We start from the raw sequence: 14,922 nt of genomic DNA, 5'->3' as shown, positions 1-14,922 counted from the left end.
GTAGGAGCAAGTTTGTGCTCAGAACATCTCCACAAGCCGAATCATATTATTGGCTTGTGGCAGATGTCAGATTCTAGGTAGGATCCTAGCCATACCTCTAGTTTGTCACTTTCAAGGAATCAAGAAAATGTTCTGACATGACTGATTGCATTGCCTTGCTCCTGTGATCTTTCTTCCCTCTGGAAGTCCAGAAAAGGAGCAGAAGCTCGTCAGTGACTCCACAGGCTATAAGTAAAAATAAGGGGTGATTTCTTTGGTTTGAAGGTGGAGGAGACAGATGCAAGCAACTATTAAGTAAAAAAATCTGAAGAGCAGTATGTCTTTCACCATTTTGCTTTTTTGGTGTTAATTTAAAAACAGTGAAACAGAACCTCAGCTTTTGGAGCTGTTTTGTTTTGTGTTTTGTTGGGGTTTTTTTAATTAATTTTGAATTGCAGTTGATTCAGTATTAGAGGCCTTACCTATGTGAATAAGGCAGAAGCTGTCATTACTAGCCACAGCAACCTCAGACTTCTTGCATCTGGTACAGTGAACCCCCAGAGATTTTGACTGTGCCCCCAGCTTCATTGCACCATTAGACGTTGAGAACTTACCTAGCTTTGTCCTCTGTTTTTCCTTGACTTTACTTTGTGGATTCATTGAAATATTGGGACACAAAGTTCATTTTTTTAAATGTATCAGCTCATTGAATTAGGTAATGAAGGAGTGTCGATTGAGGAGCTCTAGAAAACTTGACAAATCATACAGTCCCACGGGGCATTGAAGCAACACCTGGCAGTATAGCCAAGGCAGCTTCCCAGACAAATTGTTCTGGTGTCAGATTGTAGTCAGTGGATCAGTAGGAGCTCATGATAACTGCTGTAATTGAAGTCCTCATCTAGTAGTTGCTAGGGGATGCTTTGCTGTTAACTTTACTATGGCCCAGATTCTAACCTTCACTTTTAGGCCTTGCCAAGGTAATGCAGGACTGTCCTGAAGTAGATCTCTGCATCAGTTGGCTCTGGTGGCAAATCAGGAATTTCCTCTGCTGCTGTTTGCTGTGTGTATAAAGTCATTTGGAAAACTGCATATCCTTCAGTCTCCTTTGCACTGCGTGTTGGTTCCAGACTGAAAGCAGATTCCATTTGTCAGATAAAAATTTCCTGCTGCTGTCTTGCTTTGGATCTCAGAGATTGGTCCATACAACAGAAAACCATTGCTAGGAGAGGGAAATCCAGGACAGTTGGGAAGCCTTTCCTGTCTGGTGGTGACTTTATGCATTGCTTTGCATTAGAGAGGTCCTTTACTATCAGATGAAGTTAGAATATCACATTTCAGAAAGAGCAACATGGTTATTCTAATCGTTACAAAAGTGGTCATTTGTCAGCACTTTGAAGAGCTGTCAACTACTGTAGCATGGCACAAATCTGAAATACTGCAAAAGCAAGTATTTCCACAGGTACAGGATAGCTTATTCTGCAAATAGAACTTGAATCCCTAATGATTATCCCTAACTTTAAGAGAAGAGAAAATCAACATAGAGGCCAATTGTTAGCTTGTTAACGTGCTCGTGGTGTTAGCGTGATCGTGAAAATGAGCAGAATTTTAAGAGAAAATCCCAAATGGTGTAATATTTATGGAGTTACAAAACAGCTGTACTGAGACCATCAGACTTGATTTGGATTTGAATATAACATTCGTTATGTAATTTAAAATTTTGTAAAGCAGAGATTATAGTTCTCAGTCACCAAAGATTAGTAAGCAGGAGAGTAAACCTATTTCCTGGAGGTATCAGTGGTTTTGAGAGAGATTTTAAAGCTTTTATTTAGCAATATCAGTAAAATCTTGGAATAGTTATAAGCATGACATTATAAGGCTGCAATTCTTAGAATTTATAGTCCACTTTGTATTCTCTGGTTGTAAGAGTTATAAAAATGCAAAGTGGTGTTAATACAGCTCTGGAAGATGCTATGTTGAAAGGCTCCTTTAAAAAATCTAAAGGAAGTACCATGGAGAAAGACATAGAAAGAATAGATGCAGAAAGAAAAACAGACCTTAGCAGTAGAAGCCAGTAAGTAATGAAGTTAGGAAATCTGCAGGAAGAGAAATCTGGAGGCAGTTACTTCAAAGCAGAAGCTTGGAAGAAATATTTGGGAAGAGTGTCTAGTGTTAGACTTGAAAGTGAGTAGACTGCGTTGCTCTGATAGCTTTGGTGATTGCGTTACAAAGTACTGCTTACAGTCAGCAGATTGTTGGCTACAGAAAGCCTGGTCCATCTTAGGACCAAACATAGACTGAACAGGAAACAAGCAGTTGCTCAGAGAGGACATGTGGCTGGGTTTGAGGTTTGGGTTTTTTTGCGTCAGATTTGACTTGTGTGAGCAGTGCTCTGAATTAAAAGTTCTTGTGTTGGTAGGTACCTCCAGAGATGGCTAGGTTAGTGAAAAAGGCTGCCACGCTTTCTGTGGCTTCAGTGTGTTGGAGTTGTCCCAGTCACTTCTGTGTGTTGAAAAAACAGAAGAGGACAGCGAGAAGTTAAGGAAGATTTTAAGGGACGGATAACCACTTGTAGTGAAGTAAAGCTCATGAGATTAGACACTGAATAGTGAAGGAAAATGGCTCGCTAAGAAATAAACCCCCAGGCTGGCAACAAGCTTTCACTTATAGCTGGAGTATTTTGGACTGGCGAGGGAAGTAAGAAAGAGAAAGTCACTGCTCCATAGACACATCATCTGCTGCATAAAGTGTCTCTTTCTGAAGATGCTGCAGAAGCAATGACAGGTTATGCTGAGTGAATTTACCCTCGCATCTCTGTTGTCTTCTGAAGTGTTGCTGCCTCAACAGGTAGCTTTAAAATATATTAATTTTGAGGCGTTCTCCAAGAGAAAGAAATTGTCAGACAATTTTTTTAGAACAAGATTAGAATTTCTAGTCAGGAAAGGGCACTGTCAGATGAATTTGTTACATCCTTGAAAGAGAACATACTGTCCTGAGTTTACAAAGCCTCTCAGAAGCACTATTGACTCAGAGAAACCTACAGTGTCATTTCTGTTTATGTGCAACAGGACACTTGAAGTGCTACTAAATACTGAGTCTGAACTAAGTAATAGCCAGGTGAGACTGAAGGAGTAGACTATATTCATTTATGCACAATAGAATAAATACATGCTTATGTAGCTTGAACTCTTAATTCTTTATAGACTAACTACAGTAATCTTCATATTATTAATCCTGAACTCTGTAACTTCATGCACCCAAGCAGTGCCAAGCAAGCTTAGCAGAGAATGATTACTCAAAATACACTCTCGAGGTCTGCTTTGAATGTGTTGAATGTGTTAAATTTTTTAATTTTTATTCCGTTTGATTTATGTCTCTGTGTTTCTATTTGTTTTTCAACTATGGTTAGTATTCTGGGTTGGTGAATGCGAAGGAAAAAAAGAGGGATACTCAAGATGCAGGACTTGTAGCATAAAGACAGATTTTTGCAATAAGTCCTTGAGTTTAGTTATAAATATTCTTCCTTATCTATTGAACCTGGATTTTCCTGTCACAGGAACTGTTCTTAGAATCATTTTTGACCAGTGCAATACTAGGGAGAAGGAAGTGGGGAGAGAAACAGTTTGCGTGCTTTGATTTTGGTCTGGTGAAGCTGTTTTGCTCTTTGTAACGTCACAGTGAATGCAATGCAAACATGAGAATGAGCAGTCAGTGCTGTGCCATGCTGTGTAGGGATAGTTGTGGTACCTGGGGAAGCTGAAAGCACCATAGCTGTGTTAGTAAAGCATTCCACTTACCCAGTTACATAGGTCAAGAAAGAGGGTGCTTCAGCAAGGATGGAGAAATATGCCAACCTCTCCAATTCTCTTCCAAACTTAGGTTCCCTTCCACAGCATTGTGATGTGCTCTTTGGGCTGCTCAGTGGCTCCTACTCAGCTTATTTTAACAAGAATACATATAATTTTCTTGCGATTCAAACCTGTATTTGCATGCAATGAATAGAACTTGCCAGTGTAGTGTGGCAGTGATGCTGTTGTAGCCTCACGCACAGGATGAGCTTTGACGAAACATAAATGCTTAAAGTCTTTGGTGGTGCTCAGAGCTCAAAGGCTCAGACGGAGTCATTATGACCCTGATTGTCTTTTAGTGTGTAACCACACGCAGTATTGGACAGGCACCTTTCACTTTATATTGCTTTGGTTTTTTTAACTGTTGTACTCACAGACAGCAGGAATGCCTGAGACTTTTTCATCGCTGTGTAAACTTAGTTTCCATAGCTGTGTTAGCTGAGAATGGTGCCCTGAAGGACTTTACTCAGAAGTGTTTAAATTTGTCTGAATTATGTCTAAATTTAGATATTGTTCAAGGCTGTTCTGTTGCTCTTTCCAATTACTGGTGTGTAACCTTCTTGTTAATTTGAAGAGTTGCTCTGGCAAAGATGTTTTCCCCATGAATTTGCACAACTCTAAGTAGAGACAGCCTTACTAAACTGCTCTGAAAAATACCTGTTCTGTTCTCTGGGTTTTTTTAATGGTAATATGTTATCTGCTTTTTAACTTTCTTCTTTATTCTTTTATTTGCAGTGATGTGGTTGCATGACCTGCAGCATTATTAAAACAGGGACTGTTCAGTGCATGACTTGCTTTTCTGTCCAGACTGCATAACCAAAACTTAACCAGTTCTACACTTAAGACTCATGGCCATCTGATTTCAAAGGGACATCTACTTGCAGAGAAGCTTGCCATCCTGGGGAGTGGCTTTCCCATTTCCCGCTTCCATTTACTCTTTCTCTTCACAAAAAGTCTCCTATGAGGCTAGAAGAGAGGAAATCCAGTATTCAGAACTCGACAGGAGGCGTTCTGCAAACTGACAGAGCACTGTCAGCTCTCCATTTTACTTCTGCCTGTCCACTTTATTTAATTCTGATTAACAGTATTAACACACAGACTTCCTGCAACATTTTCATATACTGAACTATAAAAATCTAGTCTTAATGAGTTCCTAAAAACACCTTTGGGTTATTGTTAAAATTTCAAAGCACCTGCACCCTTAAAGGATCCACTTTGAATCTTTAAATAATTAAAGCGAAGGAGGTGTTTTACCAGGAGAAATGACTAATGAATTGCTGCTTGGCCATCCCATCTTCCTTAGAAAACCAGGCAAGGTTCGTCTGATAATCTCCGAGCCAGGCAAACTACCGGGTGGTATTTTGTTCACAGACACTGCCTGCTTCCTTACTATGTATATACACAGTAGTTTGTGGCTGTTGTATTTTTCTCTCTACATTTTAGCTGTGTTGTCCGTTTCTTTCAGAAACTTTTTTTTCAATCTGTGTACAATTGTTAAAACAATCTGAGGAAAGAACGTGAATGGAGATAAGTTGGAAAGCCGTCTACACTTTCAGTATTATGCAGACTGTCCTTGCCAGTTTATAATTTGGGTCGTTTATCTTTTACCTGTACTATTTTTTTCTTTTTTTTCTCCTTATCGCAGTCTTAGCTATTTAATTTCCAATTGCACTAGCTTGGCTGTTCCTTTGTATTATGAAGTTTAGCTATAAGATTTGCCATATGTAGACAGTGTAACTCAAAATGCTTTGTACTGCCTATATTAATTTAAAAAGCTGCTTATTTAATATTCTTAAATATCTGCACATTTGTACTACTGTATCTTTGTTTTGTATTGGACATCCAGTACTGGCAAGATTCAGAAGGCGAGGGAGTGCTGTAGCGTTGTAAGTTAAGAGGTTTATTGTATAGGAGTTAGTATGTAACAAATGGGGAAGGGGGCTTTTAAGCCATAGGACTTGCCGGAAAATCTGAAGAGTCTGAATGATGAGTACCGTAAGTGGTTTGGTTTAAGTCCAGTTCTAGAGAAAGCCCATTCTTGCTCACTTGGATCTTAATCCTGCAAAAATACAGACACGTATGTACTCTGCTTACTCCAAGAATGGTCTTGCTTATTCAGGCAGTGGCATAACCACCAGCCCTGTTTTCCATGTGAGCACCCCTATGCTGGAGAAATAATGTGTCCACTAGTCTCTGCAGTCACTTCTGGTCACAAAACACAGTGCGTGTCTCATCCCTGGCCTGTCAAGCGGGGCTCTGGGCAGAGCTGCACCTCGTGCGCCGAGACACCTGCACGTGTTCAGTCCTCAGGGAGTCTGATACCCGCTGTGTCGGTAGTGTTGTGCAGAATGACTTGGAGAAAAGACGGATCATGTCCCCACCTCTGTTTCCACAGGGGGTCCGTGCCACCCGGCAAAGGGAAGGGCAGGTGGGAATGGGCTCCAAGCAGGCCGTGCAGGAGAGGGAACGATAAGCATTAAGATCCCCGTGAGAAGTGTGTGGCGTGTTCCCTTCTGGATACCGTACCAGACGGGCGAGCCTGTGGCTGCCAGGTGCTCTGGCTGACAGCAGTCCGGAAAGACTCCCCGAGGGGGATATGTCCTTCCTGGTCCAGCAGGACCTGGGACAGTGAAGTCTGACGTGACCTGCGGGCAGGACCTGGGGTTCGGTGGTGGCAAGTCGGGTATCCTGCAGCGGAGGCAGCAGCACTTTCATCAGACTGAGTCCAGCAGAGAGCTAAAGGATTTGTGTCTTTCCAGGCCCTAGCCATTGATCCCTTGTTACGTGTCAGGGCAAGCGTTACTAGAAAAACTTCTTTTTGTTGGGTGTTAAAGGCATGGTTTGTTTCTCATTTGCAAGTGCTGCTCCGGCTGGGACCACACCCTGCCCCAAGCCAGGCTGGGTGCAGGATCCCTGAAATCAGGGGCTCTGTGCAGGGCGGGAGGGGATGGCTGTGTTTTTGTGCACCTGCCTGCACAGGTGTCCCGAGGTGAAGCCGAGCAGTACCTCATTTCTCCAAGTGGTCTGTGCAAATTGGAGACTAAGTATCAGTTGTTCTTGAACCTGAAGACATTTGTATGTAAGTGTGTTTAGCTTGACAAAAAGTGTTTGAGTTCACTAATGCAACAGAGCGATGCCAGGTGGAGCCAGTAACTTTCAGCAAGTGAGCTGGCTACTTTAATTAGATTAGCCTAGCATCTCTGTCATGAAGTGATTGCGAGCTCACAACTCAGAGGTGATCTCCAGCATGTCTCTGACATACTAACTTCATTTGTGCTGCATAGAAAACTCTCTTACTTTCTTAGTAGCAGCTTGTTTGACAGTCCTGAATTAAGTGTTGACCAATTATCAAAGTAGCTGTTTGTGAAGTTGCCAGTGATATATTTTCTATAAAAGAATGGATTCCTAGAGTGTCAAAACATTAATTTCCCATTTCAGTTCATCTACAAATTGTGTAACTACCAGATTGTCATGGTAGCAGTATTAATATACATATCTGTATATAGACAAAAAAATAGTAATGATCATTGGAATCAAAAGGTTTAGTATTTTTTCCCACTCAAATACACTAATGCTTCCACGGTAACAGAAGAGTGTACAGTTGTTAAACAAGTTGTAAATAAACGCTTATATAAAATGTAAATGCTTGTTTTTCCTTTATTTGGGGCTTGGTTATAAACTGAGGCCAATGCACGGTTCATGTTGAAGTTACTGGTTTGAGCCTGAAGCGCTGTTCTGCTGTACGAGATGGTGGTAGCTGGTGGGGGCTGTTGCAGCCAGCCGGTGATTAACAGGGACCTCAGTGGAGTGGGAATAACATGGGTAATACAAACCTTGCTTTTCAATGCACTTGAATCAGTCACTACAGAGCAGCGGGGGAAAAACTGGACTTTTTACAAAGCACAGCTAGACCTGGGCTGCTTTGGTGTCGGCTGGTCTGTCTGATTCTTAGATACACAAATGGCATCTTGGAAACGCATTTCCTGGGGCTGTGCAAAGGAGGGTGAACGGCAGGTAGGCAGCAGCAGGAGTACACCAGAAATCACAAACCTCCTGACTGTTGCTGGAAAGCATCCGATCTGGCTGCCCCATCGCAGCAAGAATTGCCTGACACGGGGCACCTCTCAAAGGGCCAAGGCTAAACGGCCGAAGTAATACAAGTTTCTCTTACTGGTGGAAGTTCAGCTACAGAGGTAGCTAGAGGTGGTGGTGGTGGTGGGAAACCACTGCTAATATGGACGGAAACAATTGTCCTTCCTTCCTGTATTGATAAGCAGCTTTGCCATCTGGGGTGGGAGGAGGAGGCGGTGTCAGACACAGGTAAAAGTTGTGACAGCGACAGCCAGCAAGGGGTACTGAGCCCACGAGTGTCATGCGTGGTGCTGGGGCTGAGAAGGATGCGCAAAGTCCCTGCCGCAGCCTTTCAGGGGCTGCTCTGTAAAAGGAACAGGAGAGCGAACAAGGGAGGATCTCCTGCCTGCATCCCCCGGTGCCCGCCCGCCGCAGCTGGGCACTGCCATGGGCTGCTGCATCGCTGCGGCGGTAACGGGAGAGCCCTGGGGGGCTGGGGGCGGGGCTGGGGTGAGGGGTTTGCTGGCTGGGGAGGGCAGGAGAGCCCCAGAAGTGGTGGCCAGCTCTCTCCCGGGCCACAGACATGGAGTGTCTGTGGACACAGGGTGGAGGCATGGAGCTGCCAGAGCCTCACCTCCAGCTGATAGTGATTCACGCTGGTCCTCTGCCCCCCCTCAGTCCCACCCCAGTCACTCCTCCTCACCTTGGTCATTACTGCTGAGTCTCCTGCCTCCGACCATCATCCCCTCTGCTGTCCTGTTGTTTCCCCCGCTGCCAACCCCTCCTTCCTTCTGCTGTACTTTTTTCCCTTCCCAGCCCCCCCTCATCCCAGTGTGCTGAGACCAACATTAGCATCCCTTGTTCCTGCCTCCCCCATCCCTTCCCTGTCCCTCATACTCCTCCACATCAACTCCTGCAAGGCCACAGTCACCTCCCTACACCATTTACCCCCTTGCTTATGCCCCACAGGGTGTTGGGGGGGGGAAACTGTGGCCCACCCCACCCCACCCCTCACCCTGCTGGCCCAACAGTGAGGATGCAGCACTGCAGGTTGTCATCCACTGGAACCTCTCCTACACACCCCACAGCTTTTACCACTGTATCCTAAGTGTGTTTATCCTTGTCTTTTATTAGATGTTCTTGCAGAGGCAACAGCCACTGCTGTGTTAAAAGGACATGTGGGGGAAGCACAAGCTAGAAGCTGTACAGTTCCCCTTTGCCATTTTTCTGCCCACAAATAACTTTGAGCACTATGCTGTGCACATAAATACCTGCAAATAAATCTTTGTGCACATGGGCCTGTCTTGAGATCCTTTGTGCAACAAAGCAGAGCCCAGCACATTCGTATCCACTGTGCTCTGCAAGCAGGAGCCAGCGGCACACATGCAGGGAGGCTGTGCGAGGCCGGCTGCAAGGACTGCGGGACCACCACGGAGGGTAGTGTCACTCTGCCCTTCAGCACAGGACACAGCACAGCAGAGGGGAGTTTCCACCAGTGCTAGGCACATGGACTTAGTTCCTTTTCCTTAGAAGCTAAAAGAATAAAATGGCCTCACAACAGCAAGGTGTCCCATTTATTTGGCAGAGCAGGTAGATCCAGAAGTGAAGGTCAGGTATGTCAGAGAAGAGGAAAGGAAGATACAAGTGATGTAACTGGAAAAGTCTTCACATACCAAATGCATCCACTGCTTCCCTGTTTCAGGTCTTCCGAGAGCCCCAAAGGCAGCGGGTATCTCTGCCTCTTGGGACTTCTAGCTGGTAACAGAGAATTGCCTTTACTCCTTCCCAACAGACAAGCATCTCAAAACTGCAAAACATGCACACATCTAGATGTTTGGTTTCTGGGCCAAGCTACGCTTCCACAAGCTGCCTGGGAGCGTAACTCCACACCGAGAAGGAAGGTCTTACAAGCCCTTCCTGAGACAAGGGCAGATGAAGGGGGGGGGGGGGGGGGGGGGGGGAAACAAGCTCCAAAATGCAACCAACCCCACCCCCTAAACATGACAGGGAACTGATGAAAGCAGTCGTAACAACCGCAAGTAGAACTCGGGGTGGATGGTAAAATGCATTTTCATTGTTTATCACACCACCTTGTGTAAGTGTCTTTGGCATTTAAAATATAACAGACCCCTGATTAAAGCAGATCACAAGTCACAAACAGATCATAGTGCAATTCCAAGTTAAGTTTAGCACGGTCAGTCTGGTGGGACTTGTTCCCCAACACCTTCGAACAAGTCTGCATATCCCTTCAACTGCTATAAAATATTGGCAACGCATATATGCCCTTCTGCCCGCTCCCTCCCCCAAAAAGGCTCTTTGGCAGCCCTTACTGGCTCAAGACCGACACCAGAATGAAAGCTGGCAGGCTCTCCGCTGACAGCGCACTAAAAGACAACGCAGCCCCTGGTGCATTATCAGCGATACGGGGGATGCCACATGCCAGAGCAGCGCGCAGGCACAACACCCAGCCGATCACGTGCACCTCGCAGGCAGCTTGGGACCTGCACGTCAAGGGAGCCTATATTCAGCATCAAAACCTCTGCGAGGGCTCCCACCAGCCGCACCGAGGATTTACAAACACACACTGGTGTCCGATAGAGGTTTCACTGCACTCCAAGAATTTTGCAAGTGCCAAGTACTAAGCATCCCTTTTCTGAAATGGTCGTGTTTGTGTTGGCTGTTGGGATGGGGTTCGGGGGTTTTGGGGGTTTGTTTTTTTGTCCCCTCACAGGGAAAAGGCAATAACCCCCTACAGAATTCTCCTGCAAAGTTCCTGAAGGCCACTTTCATCGTAGCCCAGAGCACCTCGAAAATAAACACAAGTGTTTTGGAAATAGCCCCAAAAATACTATCCTGACAAAGCTCACTCTGTGAAGTAAAAACACTGCCCTGCAAATAGGAACTGACAGACTACTAGAATAAACACCTTCCTAGTAGCCATTTCATATTATTTCTAAATCTAAATTTGGGGTTTTTTTTACATTTGTAAGAGTTAACACAATGCCCAAGAAAACCTTTAAATCTAAGTCAGCATATATTCAGTCTCTAAATAAACATGGATAATACTGGTTTGCATCCCCTTCAAAGCAAGTGGAGCAGAGTCTGGAAGTCACACAATGCAAGCGTCCTCTGGAGACCAGCCACGCACCGATTCCAAGTAACAACACACTGCGAAGAGCCTGTTTTACATGCATCTTGTTCTATGGAAACTTGAATTCACCTACCTGTGAAGAGTTTAGGGTTACATACTTCATCACCTGCCAAAGCACGTGGTTTTAAAACATGTTTATGTAAACCACCCAGGATTTCTACATGAACTGATTTTGTATACAGCTGCAGAAACTTCTGGAACAAAACTGTCTGGATAATACATCAAAACCAAAGAAAAATCAACTAACAACAGTCTTGAAAATGCTTTATTGAACCGTGTGTCTTATTGTAATGTGCAGAAGATGTGTTTGAAAAGACTACAGCTTGAAAAATTTTTGAAAATCCTCAACAATCAATAAAAAAAGTCCCTACGGGGGGTAACTCTCAGGATAACCAAAGGCCTCATGTAAAGTTTCCCTTGAAACATTTTCTGTTGCAGAGACTAAAAGAAAACGACGCTAGTACTGCTCTATGTGGAAACAATCAGGATTTGAGGATTTAAAACAAACAAAAAAAAGGAGTGGAACTTAAACTTCAGTCTATGGGGTTGCTTCTTTTGCTGCTGTTATTTTGGATTAGCATACACATCACAGTTCTGCTGAGAACACCATCTGGTGTCCAAGTCTGTAAATTTACTCTAAAATGCTAGCAATGCTGCAGAGATGGAAGGATACAGAGAAAGAGAGAGGGGGTGAGGTGAGAAAGATCTGGAAAGACACCATTATGATATAAGCCTAGTTTAAATTTTCATCAGAAGCTGTGTGCACTTTTGTTTTTATAATCTAACTTTACATTCAAAAAACCCACCAAAAAATAAAAAAAAGGGGGGGGACACACCAAAACCGAACACACCCCTTCTGTCCTTGTCCTGGGGCTGTTATAAACTTCTATGCACAAGAACACCATACTCTTTTTTTCCAAACCAGTAGGGTTAACAGTATAGGCATGTAGGTGGCACGATTCAACTAAAAAGCTTTTTCAACTTTTTTATACCAGCAAAAATAACCAAAAGAAACAATAAATAAAAGGTGCTAAAGTTAGCATTAAGAATTAAATTGTAATTTACTGACAATCTGGGAATCCAAATCCTCAAGCTCTCCTGATACCGACAGGTCTCTGCAAACTATGAAGCAAATACATAAATAACTCAAAATATGATTGAGACTGTGAAAGGCTTTTTAAACCAAGACAACATGATCCAGGTTAACTTTTTTTTTTAAACACAGTGAATATATGAATTGTCTACACCTGAATAAAACATATTTAACAATTAAAAAATTTTAACAACCACAAAAAAGGAAAAACTTTAAACAAAAAAGTGAACATCATTTGATTTTAGGGCACACAAAAGCCCCTTGCAGTAGCTTCCAGCAGTGGCCTTACTGTTGTGTCTCCTACAGATGCATAAAATGAAGTTCAACTCCACATCGAGGCGATGGCTAACAGGGCAACATAATGCTCACATACAGCAAACTGCCACACCCTGGTCACGACAATATATCCCACTGCAGAGTTTCCATCCTGTGCGGGAACAGCACATAAAGATGTCATTCTGTCACATATTATTCAAAAGCTACTTTGTGGCCACAAACTGCTAGTCAGCACTAACCTTTTTGTCACGTAACCTTTGAATAATGGGAAAGCTTTGGGTTTTATAGTTTTACTCCTTGTATTTAAATTTTTAAATGACAAGGTCACTAAAACTCATGCACGCTGCAAAAAACGTCATGCAGTAGTTAAGGTAAACCATCCAAGCAGTTTTTATTCATTAATATTCATAAATACACACAGCAGCTTCATTAGAGATTTTTCATTTTTTTCCTCTTCAGTTTGAATGTGGAGTATTAGGAGAGCCTTTTGCATGTCAAGGTACAGGACACAGAGCTTTTTGCTCTGCACTGCAACCTACATTTACCTGCTAGAAGTAAAAATTAGTTAAGTGGAAATGATTATCATATATATCTTTTCTCTCTTTCTTTTGAATGTACACAATGTAACAAGAGTGACAGACCTGAAATTACAATCACCAAAACAAACCCAAGATAGTTGTTGTCCACTTTCATTGGCAAATACAGCACAGAGGACATTGTCTGCAAAGTGGGATGTCATCAAAGAGGAGGTGGAGGAGGCTCGTTTCCTTTATTACTCTCTTTTAAATTTAGGTTTTCTAAAGCAACATCTAGAGGCATAATATCTACACAGCCCATAGCACCAAAATCTGCAATCTCCCCCCGCTCATCCTCATCTGAGGAGGAACTTTCTTCCCGCATCAAGGTGGACAGTAGAAGCTCCTGAACAAACAGGCTGCAGTCTGCCCGTTCGCTTTCCATTGACTGACGCTCTGCTTCCGACATCTTCGGATCATTCAACCTGTACAGCAGCAAGGGAAGAGAAGAGAGGCAGTTGGTGAAAACCCACTTCACCAATGACACTACTGACAGGTGATGAAAGGCACTCCTTCAGGATAGTCCTCCTTGCCTTTTGACACGTCCAGCTCTGGCAACCTGCGACACCTCAGTACAACAGGCGTGCATTTAACAAGCCACCCTTTCCCTGTTGCTACAACAGCATTCAAAGCGGAGGCTAAAGCTAGAGGAAAACAAAAAACTATTTGTGAGATTTCCTGCTATTCAGGAGTCTTTTAGGGAGGGCCGTTGTGATTTCCTAGACACTCGTTACGTGCCTGTTTTGTTTCTAGGTCAACTTCTAAGTTCACACATACCACAAAACGCATTACTGCACGTGTGAAGCCTAGGGATTCCCAAAGCACGATAGGACATTGATTCCACCACTTCCCCGAGCTTACAGTGCATGCCCCGCTAGGCAAGGAAATTGCTCACTCCAACTCTGAAAGTCGCAATCTGTGACACTTGCAGGTACTTTGATTAAGTTTCTCAAATAATAATGGGTTTCTGATTGAAACACCAGAAAGATCGAAAGATTTTGCACTTAGATCAAAATCAGATTGACTCAAATCCAGGTTTCTTGACACAGGAGCTGTTAAAATGCCCACACTCTTTCACAAAACCAAACAGAAAAACAAGAGTATGCATGGGGGGCGTGGTGGGGGAGATGTGGAAAACATTTTTATTTCAGGTCAACAGCCAACCTTCTAGAAGAACTGGAATGACTTAGTGGGTGACTCCTCTTTAAAATAACCCTGGGATCTAAGTACAATTTCTAAACCAGATAAGTATTCTGCTAATTAATGGCATCCTTTAGAGACTGGATAACAAAGCAAATAAAGCAATTAATATATAAACCCCTATTCAACCTTCAGGTTTTACTAAAGATTAATTTCTTTAACAAACAATACTATCTTCTGACTCTCTCCCTCTCCATTACGGCTCAAGTCTATATGCTTGTATCACTGGAAATGCACTTGTTTTGTTGGAAGTAGTAGGGGAAACAAGCACAACTTAGTCAAGAAGTATTCCTTTTGTTCCTCTTGAAGTTGAGATGCAGCAACTAATGTTTACCCATTGCTTAGGAGCAGACAGACAGTAGGTTTGAAAAGATGTTACAAATGCAAACAAAAGCGCAGTATGTTGGCTACAGACTTGATGAAGGATCTGGCAGAAGTCCCCTGCCTGGAGTCTGAGGAACTTAACTCAGCCAAAACTCAAAACCAGCCCCCTTTTCAGGGTTTGCAGAAATCCATACTCTAGTCTAATCCTTTAAACACATTCCTAGGTGCGTGAAAAAAAGTAGAGTGCACTTGTGAGATTGCCTCCCCTTTTTGCAAACACTAGACCACCACAGGATATTCCTGCAGCCAGCTCCTGGAGTTGGCTTTCCAAAAGCCAAGTAATTCCCTTTGGGCCAGCTATAAACTGCTACTCTTTGATATTAAATTACCAGTTTTACTTTCATGCTA

At 43.3% G+C, this 14,922-nt stretch overlaps 2 protein-coding genes across 3 annotated transcripts in view; one reads left to right on the top strand and one right to left on the bottom strand.

Moving 5' to 3' along the window:
* The window catches only part of LOC143172501 (protein Hook homolog 3), a 94,326-nt gene extending 86,859 nt beyond the window's left edge, over positions 1–7,467 (top strand). Inside the window, exon 23 of the mRNA XM_076362040.1 lies at positions 4,560–7,467. Within this exon, the coding sequence (XP_076218155.1) occupies positions 4,560–4,575 (16 nt within the window). The 3' untranslated portion in view covers positions 4,576–7,467. The remainder of the gene's footprint in view (positions 1–4,559) is intronic.
* A 5,314-nt stretch (positions 7,468–12,781) lies between these two features.
* LOC143172486 (E3 ubiquitin-protein ligase KCMF1) overlaps positions 12,782–14,922 on the bottom strand; it is a 55,173-nt gene continuing 53,032 nt past the window's right edge. For both annotated transcript variants that reach the window (XM_076362013.1, XM_076362012.1), the window contains one exon: positions 12,782–13,415. In XM_076362013.1, the coding sequence (XP_076218128.1) occupies positions 13,154–13,415 (262 nt within the window). In that variant the 3' untranslated portion in view covers positions 12,782–13,153. The remainder of the gene's footprint in view (positions 13,416–14,922) is intronic.

This window comes from Aptenodytes patagonicus, chromosome Z, assembly GCF_965638725.1.
Source record: "Aptenodytes patagonicus chromosome Z, bAptPat1.pri.cur, whole genome shotgun sequence".
Taxonomy (NCBI): Eukaryota; Metazoa; Chordata; class Aves; order Sphenisciformes; family Spheniscidae; genus Aptenodytes; species Aptenodytes patagonicus.
The sequence above is the reverse complement of the archived record's forward strand: the minus strand, read 5'-3'. Positions and strand labels throughout refer to the sequence as shown.